The 9,333-nt window shown below is 49.8% G+C and overlaps 1 protein-coding gene and 1 long non-coding RNA gene across 2 annotated transcripts in view; one reads left to right on the top strand and one right to left on the bottom strand.

Moving 5' to 3' along the window:
* The window catches only part of CALB1 (calbindin 1), a 19,451-nt gene extending 11,812 nt beyond the window's left edge, over positions 1-7,639 (top strand). Inside the window, 7 exon segments of the mRNA XM_006769041.2 lie at positions 2,783-2,860; positions 5,063-5,118; positions 5,205-5,244; positions 5,373-5,398; positions 5,400-5,424; positions 6,178-6,249; positions 6,791-7,639. Of these exon segments, the coding sequence (XP_006769104.1) occupies positions 2,783-2,860; positions 5,063-5,118; positions 5,205-5,244; positions 5,373-5,398; positions 5,400-5,424; positions 6,178-6,249; positions 6,791-6,904 (411 nt within the window). The 3' untranslated portion in view covers positions 6,905-7,639.
* LOC107183975 lies at positions 7,064-8,839 on the bottom strand. Its single transcript, XR_001514796.1, has 2 exons — positions 8,527-8,839; positions 7,064-8,315 (listed from the first exon to the last, which is right to left on the bottom strand). It is a non-coding gene; the product is annotated as an uncharacterized LOC107183975 (long non-coding RNA).
* Positions 8,840-9,333: the final 494 nt, after the last annotated feature.

The following is a 9,333-nucleotide window of genomic DNA, read 5'->3' on the forward strand; positions in this document are numbered from 1 at the left end:
CCTTCTGTATTTGAAACAATGTTGTGAGCCTGCTGGCTAAAGCCCGGCGACTAAAGCAGGTTTCTGGGGTTTTGTTTAGCTTCTATATTTGTTACATAGTTGCTTAGAGTTGCAGCTCAGAGGCCTGCAAGGCAGTCGGGGAATGTTGGAGTCCTCCGTCACTGAAGCAAGCAAGCCTCATGTTAGTTTCAAGATGCCTGGCTGCCAGCCGCCAACTTGGCTGGCAGTTAATTTGCATATTGCCCTGATTAGCCAATGGGAAGGGTAGCGGTCGTACACCAATTACCATGTTTCTCTTTTATTAGATAGGATACTCAGCTTTTTCACTGAAATGTGATAGTTTATACATTAAACATCTATATAAATAGATTTCTCTTTCAAGAGAAAGATGTTAACAATTATTGGACACAGACTATCTGCCAGGTACATTACCTACTACCATGTCCAGTGTCTGGGTGAGCTCGGGGGTCTTTTTACCCCCATGAGGAGAAGGTGGGAGGTAGAGTGAGGTCCTCAGGGCCTCACAGAAATCAGACGCAGGGCCTGGGGGTGGACCCAGCTCCTCGGCCTCTGGCTAGGACCTTCCACACACCCATTCCTCTCGACAGCAAAGCCTTCAGCTGTACCCCACGTCTAGCTGGTCAGGCTGCTCAGAAATGAGCCATGAAGTGAACGTGTCTGCCCCTCGCACAGGCTGTGGGGGGCTGGTGAGGCGCAGGGGCAGGAGGGACGGCCAGGAGCCCCAAACCGCCCTCCTCTGGACAGCCTTTCCATCACTCTGCTGGTGCCCACATCCGCACGAGGACGGGAACAGCGCCTTCCTCTCAGGTCATTGTGAGCACAGGCGAGATGTTGCACACAAAAGACTGGAATGCAAGGCGCAGCAGCTCTGTCCTTCATAGCCCCCCAGCTGACTGGCCTTTCAGAACACGGACCATCTTTCCTTCGACCCCAAAAGAATTTGCTTCTGGAAGAGGCCCCCAGCAAGAGGCCGCTTCCAGGATCTGCAGCGTGTGGCTCAGGGAAGCACACGTGTTTACGAGCCTGCGTGGTGGTGGGCACGGGACGAGGTGTTTGCACATGGAATACCCTCCCCCCCGGGGCTTTTCCAAGCAGATGCTATTTTGCCCATTCTTCAGAGAAACTGACATTCAGGGATGTTGGAAAAGTTCACGTTTTCACAGCTGCCAGGGGAAAGAGCCAGGTGTGTGTGGTGATGCCGCGGCGTTCTCGGCACTGCAGGCTGTCCCGGAACTGCGAGCAGGGTGTGCTCCAGGTCATGCTGGACATGGAGGGAGTCGCACCGTCTTATTTAATGTCATCTTTTAAAAGGTTTTAAAATTAAGTTGATTGGTCAACATGATCCTGTAGGTCCAGGTGCGGGCTCGATGATGCCCGATCTGTATATTGCACTATGTGCCCGTCACCCAATCTAATCTTCTCCTGTCGCCACATGTGAGGACCCTGGAGAGGGGCCTGGCTGCTGCCAAGTCACTAAGACATATCCAACCAGTGCCTCTGGGAAATGTGAACATTTTTAAGTGAAATCACAAGAAACAATGTCGTTGGCAAACGTGCCGTTCAGCAATGTAGAGGCCGCAAGGTGACAGCTAAGCTATTGTGTCTTTATCTCATTGAACCAAAAAAATTCTTTTGAAAATTACTTCAGGTTCATTTCCAACCTCAAAATACCCTAAAGGCCTCCTTCTTTGCTCTAAATCTTCTTAGGAAGAGACACTGAATAGAGCTGTCCTCTCGGGGGCACCTCGGAGATCAGCTGGCATCCTTCTAACGGCTCTTTCCAGAAGCTAATTTAAGACTGTAATCGAGTGAAGCGCACTTGCTCTGGGGCGCGCGCGGAGCCTGTCCCGCGCTGGCTCCAGGCTATTTTTGTGACCATCATTTTTGTCTCTGGTGAGGACTTTTAACCCAATTAATCTCTGACAAAAGCCTTCTAAGGCTCAAAATAAAATTCACCCCTACCAGATAACTTTGAAGTTTCCATCCTCGCTCGGATTGGAGTGGAATGCTGGAAGTGGAAATAATTCATCAGCCCCCAGTCTCCTGTGGAAGAAGAGAGCACGGGACACAAGCGGGCGAGCGGCAGCGCCAGACCCCCTCCACTCCACGCGCAGACCCCGGTCCCGGCAGCCCCGCCTTTCCCAAGGAGATGGGGGAGCCAGCAGCACTAGCCGAGCCCCAAGGGCTGGGATTTGCTCACCCAGCGCCGCTGCCGTTTCTATGGGAACTCCTGTAAAGCTTTTACCTGTTTGAAGGCATTGACGCTCACTTGTCACCGCTGTCACCCTCCCTGCACCCCTCTGTGTCCATGCGATCACGTGTCCTCGGGGATGAGACGCATCGGGGTGCCCACCTGCATGAGGAAGTCGGCCGCGTGCCCCCCGACCTGACGCTCACGGCCAGCCCTGGGAAGGAGCTTCCTGCTGGCCATCAGGGTGCTCTGGCCTCGCCTGTAGGCTCTCCCCCGAGGCGAGGCCCGGAGGGGCCGTGTTCCCGCTGAGTGGCGTGAGCGTGGGTGGGGGCCCCTAGAAACTCGTCCACTGAGCTGGCGGGTTCACGAGGTTTTGCTCAGATTCCTGCACACACACAGTCCAGGTACTCCTTTCCCTGAAACCCCAAAAGCGAGTGCCACGCCCCCGGAGAGCTGGTGCGGGCGGGAATCCCGGGCCTGTGGCTCCCCTCGGCTACTCCCACAGGCCCCCCTCCGAGACACACTCCCCCGCCGCGTTACTGATGCGGGTGTCTGTGTCTGTCCTCACAGAACTTCCTGAAGGACTTGCTGGAGAAAGCAAACAAGGCGGTGGATGATGCCAAGCTGGCCGAGTACACAGACCTAATGGTGAGGCGCCCCCAGGGGCTGAGCCAGGCCCGCTCCCGAGGCTGCGGGTGCGAGCAGTGACGGGCGGCCGCGCTCCCGTGAAAAGCTGACTCCCCTGGCCGCGGCCTCGCGGCTGTGCCACAGGCTCCAGACAGGCAAATCTCTTCTCGTGCAGTTGCCAATTTTGTCTCAAAAGATCACTTGTTTTTCTTAAAAGTCAGTGTATTGCATCGCTAAATTCTGTAACTCAGATATATGTAAGTCACATTATAGATATATACATTATATCATTAAATATCATTCATTATAGAAGTTCTGACTCAATTTTCATCATGACTTAGGAAAGCATAGCTTTTGTTAGAGTTTAGAGATAACTTATAGCCACCTTACTCACTAGAGACTACGGTAAAAATGGGTATTTCTGCCTCTGCCTTTTGATTTTTCTTATTTTGGAGCCTCATCTTGGGTGAGGAAATCCAAACATACCTTTATTCTAATGTGGTGGGGAACAGTATCAGCGAGATCTACGGTCAAATGCTGAAAATGGAGCTAAGAAAACTGCTTCACACACAGGCACTTCGTGTTTAGGAATGAATGCCAAATGCATGTATGAAGCTCAGAGAGAAGCATCGCTCCTGCGGGTTAACTAGTTTCAGGTGGGTGAGTGGGCTCACGCTTATCCCTCAGGACCCCGGCACTTTTCCTAAACTGCTTCAGCTGCGGCAGCACTGTTCTAATTGCTTACTTCTTGGAGTTTAAAGTTTTATTATTCAGTCAGCATGAGTTTGTGAGGTCGCGGTGAACTCTTACCGCGTGGATGTAAATAAATAACGCATACGACAAAAGTGCATGTTATAAACTGTGTTATGTTAGACGGGTTCAGAAGTTAGCCTCTTCAGGTACCCTGAGAACCTTGTAAAGGGTCTGATTCTGTTTGACGTCACTGAGGTCGGCTCTCTGCCTGCCAGCCTACTTTTATGAGGGGAAATACCTCCAGAGCGTAGCTGTCGCCGTAGTCACTGCACAGTGTATTTATTATAAAGTGGGACTAATATCTAGTTTCAAAACAAACCATTCTCATGGTGTCCTCCTTGCACCGCACCTATCGAAGCTCAGCACATAACTGTGTCACGGAGGGCCACCCGGCACCCACCTCTGGGAAAGGGCAATAGCCTACATTCACCAGCTGTCCTTTGTGCTGATCTTAAGGGATATCTATTTAGGGTAAAGACTCCTCTCCAGGTAGAGCTGTGAGCGGCCTTTTAAAGCCACTCAAATGGGAGTTTGCATATCTGATTAAATGTCATAAACCAGTTCTAATCGGAGAAGCAAATTAATCAAGAACTAATTAACATTTAAATATATTTGTGGGAAATATTTCCCTGTGGGCACTAATCCATGTGATCTGGTGTCCAGGGCTTGGTGCTGATTTTAGTGCGACAATATCAGATCTTATGGCCAATGAATTATAAAGTGTGTCAGCATCAGACCCCGGACACATCTGCCTCCCCCCAGACACACCTTCCTTCTGTCCCCAAAGAGGCCCCATTCTATCACATTCCTTTATGAACAAAAATAATGCACTTCTCCACATATGTAGTGTACGTGTTTGACCTATTTCATACACAGCTCTTCTGTCTGCTATTGCACAGCAGCGTTCCTACCTGTCCGTGCGGTGCACAGGGTTTCCAGGTGTGTCTGCGGTGTGGGGTGTGTGCGTGCTGTGGCAGGCTGGGCTTTACAGCGTACCCAGCATGCAAAGGAATGAAAACAGTTCCAATTACTCAAAACTTCTGTTCTCCAAGGGTTATTCATAGTGTCTGCCTGTTGCCGCTGGGTGTCCCCCATTATGCTCCTAAGAGAAAAGCAAGCACTTCTTTTCACACCACTGCGTGGAGAGTCAGGGTGTGCTCCTCTGCAGACCCCTCTCGCGTCTGAGACACCTGTGCGCCTCTGTGCGAGGGAATCATGGCAGGCTTCCGGGAGTGCAGGGAGCCCACTGCTGCTTGACTGCTCCCAATTGTTCTGAGGAGACACTTTGGCAATTGTACAAGTTACAGGACTGAAAACCCTACACCAATAGTTTAATAAATGCTACTTTCTACAACTTTGCTGTCTGTATAAGTAATTCCTAACTAAACTACTTTAAGTTGAATTTCCTTGTCCTTCACGCAATAAACCATTATTCAATGGCTACAATAATGATGACTTTTTGTCTTTCAGCTGAAATTATTTGATTCAAATAATGATGGGAAGCTGGAGTTAACCGAGATGGCCCGGTGAGTTAGGGGCTACGCAAATACTAACAGAAGCTGATCCTTACCAAAAATGCTAATCCATTAACGTCATGTTTTTCTCTCAAAAGGCTACTACCAGTGCAGGAGAATTTTCTTCTTAAATTTCAGGTATTTCTCTTTTTCTCTACCATAGATGGTATTTTCCTTGAACAGTTACAATGTGGGAGAGCCGCTGAGGGAAACTCCATAAAGCTTACCAGCAGCATTTTAACCTTTGCTCCTTCTCTACCCTCCAGGGCGTCAAAATGTGTAGGAAAGAGTTCTAAAGCTTTCGAGTTATATGACCAGGTAAAAGTTTGTTCTTATATATAGTTCTTCAAAATCTGGAAAATGCTGAGGGGAAAACCCTCAGGCTCCAGGCTCCTATGAAAAGCAACATGAACTATTAGAGTCACCCAGCTGTCTCCTCACCCAGGAAATGTAGCGTGGTGTGTCCCAAATTAGGCAAATCTTGACACAAATCCCACACTCTAACTGAACTGCTATGAGGCTTTGAATAAGATACCAAAGTCCTCTGAGCCTCAGTTTCCTCACGTGTAAACAAAAACAGTCCCACCTGTTCTGCAGGTGGGGGATGGGGGGCGGGACTGGGACTGATCTGGATGAAAATTCCAGCAGTTTCCTCCACCCAGTGAAAGGCTCTGCCGTGTGTGTGTGTGTGTGTGTGTGTGTGTGTGAAAGGCTGTTTGCAAGGTCACTGGTTAACCTCCTTTATTTGCTCTAAAGTCTCTACCCCTGGACCAAACCAGTGTGACACCAGGCGGGTCACATGGCCTCCTCAGGCCTCCATGTCCCACGCCTATGGTGACCAGTCACCTCCACAGGAGGTAATGTGACATGAAGTGAAGTGTTAAATGTGAGGCTCTTTGAAATGTTCATGTTACAAATGTAAGGTGTGGAATGAGAGGTGACTCCGGAGCAGTCAGACACTGCGGGTCCGAGGGCCCTGGTGCTCCCGGACGGGGCCTGAGCAGGTCCTCCGTGTGTGTTGCCGCATTGCCGTGTGTCGGAGACCTGCTCTGTCTGCTTCTCCTCCCGCAGGACGGCAACGGCTACATCGATGAGCACGAGCTCGACGCTCTGCTGCGGGACCTGTGCGAGAAGAACAAGCAGGTAACTCCTTCCGGGCTCTGGCTTCCCGGGCGGGTGCATGGGGTCGTCCAGGCAGCCAACCCATGTCTGAACTCAAAACAGTGAGGGAGGGCAGGAGTAGCTTTCAGTTCTTAACCTGACTTGGCAACTGGGATCAATGGATTTTTATTTATTTTGTTGTTTATTAATCCTCACCTGGGGACATTTTTCCATTGATTTTTAGAGAGAGTGGAGGGGAGAGGGACAGGGAGGAGAGAGAGAGAGACATTGATGTGACAGAGACACATCGACTGGTGGCCTCCCACTCGTACCCTGCCGGGGGCTGGGCATCAAACATGCAACCTTGACTAGGAATCAAACCCATGACCCTTCAGTCTGCAGGCCAACATTCTAACCACTGAGCACACCAGCCAGGGCTGGGATCAATAAATGTTACAATCACCTGTGATTACCCAGCTCCTCTCTGGGACCTATATAAGGAGCACCCCTACATACCCTCTCACCTGGCCACGCTGACTCCCTCCCACATTAACCAGGCGCATGCCCTCTGTGCTCTGTGCAGGACCTGGACATTAACAACATCCCCAACTACAAGAAGAGCATCATGGCCTTGTCTGATGGGGGGAAGCTGTACCGGACAGACCTCGCCCTCATTCTCTCTGCTGGGGACAACTAGAGCGTAGCCCGGCCACTCACTAGCGGTACACCTTACCTAAAAACTGCGCGCGCTCTAAGGGAGTATCTGCGTTTCCTGTCATAGCTGTACATCTAACTGCCTACGATAACTGTCCCGTGTGTGCACAATCCTCCCGCGTGTTTCTATCTGCTTGTAATGTACAGTTTTTGTAACCACAGGACTGAAAGGGGATTGTCTATGCTTAAGCCAGTCAACACCCATTAAACATAACCTGACACAGTCCTGCTTTTGTACATGGAGTTGGACAGCATTTCCCTAAAAAACTCACCAGGATTAATCTCTACAACTTTAGTCTCTGATGTGTTAATGCAAGTTTTTCACTGAAGCATTCTTAATTCAGACAATCACAGGTCAATCCCACAAAATCGTTCAAAGCTGTATCTCCAGTTGCTAGGAGGACTGTGCTCTCGCATCTAGAATACCCACATGTCCACCTGTAGTTAGTTAACGGGCCCGGGAGCAGGATGTAGTCCGTGAGCCGCACGTCTCCTGCTTGACCTCACCACGTGCTGGTCAGGAGATTTGGTGACAAGACAGTGCCCGGCGGATGCCACACTGTGTCCGATCCATGTGCGTCTCCCACACGCTCGTGTCGGAGGACGGCCTCAGCCCACTTTCTAAACGGTTTGCACGTGTTGGGGATGACAGTTATTCTAGAAAGTGCTGTTTACTGTCGTGTCCTGTCCCCTCGGATTAAATCCCACATGCCGAGCAGCCTCGTGTCTAGTTTGCGTCCTTCCTGGACCTTCTTCCCATGCAGAACTTCTCACTCGGGTGGAGTGTCTGCTGCCTCCCAACGGCCCCGGTTCTCACTCTCCTTTCCCGACACCATGAGTCCCAGCTCAGCCCTGGCCGGCGGCAGAGGCATAGGGCGCGTGTATCCCGTGACTCCGTCTTCCATGCTGAGATGAGCATTCAAAATAATTGTCTTTCTGTCTGCAAATAGTTTCAAGTGAGTTGAAATAACCCATGAAGAGAAATGCTGTGGGATCCGTCTGGTCATAGGGAGAGGCGAGCACGGCCTGGCCGCACAGGCCGCTCCTGCCGCGGGCGCCGCTGCACCCCGGACCTCAGGGTCCGTCCTGAACTCAGCGCCGACTTCCTCAGTGAACAGAAATCACAGCAGAGTGAGAGTCTCTTCCCCGCAAGAGTGGAGTGAGGACCTGCGCCCAGGAATGGAATTTCTGGGCCAGGCGGGCGGGCTGCACGCTGAGGGTGGTGCTGAGGGTGATGCTGAGGGTGGACAGAGGAGAGGGAGTGAGGCCCCTGCATCTGTGTGGAAACCTCGTCCTGGGTCAGCAGGTGGGGACGCAGGCGCTCAGACAGCAAATGTCACCTGCGACCTGGAGCTGCCCAACTCACAGAAGGAATACACACTTAGGAGTACACACTTAAGGGGTACACACTTAGGGGTACACACTTAGAGGTACACACTTAGCGGTACACACTTCGGGGTACACACTTAAGAGGTACACACTTAGCAGTACACACTTAGGGGTACACACTTAGCGGTACACACTTAGGGGTACACACTTAGGGATATACACTTAGGGGTACACACTTAGCAGTACACACTTAGCGGTACACAGTTAGGAATACACACTTAGGAATACGCACCTTAGGAATACACACTTTAGGAATAACAATTTGGAAATGTACAGCAAGAGTCCTTAAAAGCTTTATAACCTTTGATTAATAATATTACTTCAGGAATCCATCGTGAGGAAACAATTCCAAATTTTAAAAATGTTTTATACCCAAGGAGTTCTTCACTGGTGTATATATTACACCAGAAAATAAAATAACCTAATTCCAAAAATAAAGTATGATAAATACAAGCAATGAAAGCCCTGGCTGGGTGCTTAGTGTATTGGAGCGTCATCCCACACACCAAAAGCTGTGGGTTCAACTCCGGGTCAGGCACATACCTAGGTCGCATGCAGGTTTGATTCCTGTTGGGCAGGTACAGGAAGCAACCGATGTTTCTCTCACATGGATGTTTCTCTAAAATCCAATAAAAAATGCAACCTCGAGTGAGGCTTAAAATACATATATATTTAAAACAGTGAAATATGAAAAAACAGTATTTATGAAAAAAACAGGATCTGTTTTATCATGCAATCTCAATTTTTTTTAAAAGGGAACGATTATGAAAACATTGGGGTGAAGCAGTATTTATAAAGTTATAAAACTGTGAACACAGTATTAATTTAACAAAAATATGGATATAGTTGCACTGGTAGAAGTAGTGGGAGGGAGGACTTCAGAGTCCAGAAGGAGGCACAGCTCCGAGCTGAGATGGTTCCCGCCAGCAGACCTGCAGAGCGGGCACCCAGGAGGCCTTGCCTGTCAGTTAGACAAACGATAACTTTCATATCAATAAGAATTCAATGAAAAGGCCAAGGCTG

Source organism: Myotis davidii, unplaced genomic scaffold (genome assembly GCF_000327345.1).
Source record: "Myotis davidii unplaced genomic scaffold, ASM32734v1 scaffold1104, whole genome shotgun sequence".
Classification (NCBI taxonomy): Eukaryota; Metazoa; Chordata; class Mammalia; order Chiroptera; family Vespertilionidae; genus Myotis; species Myotis davidii.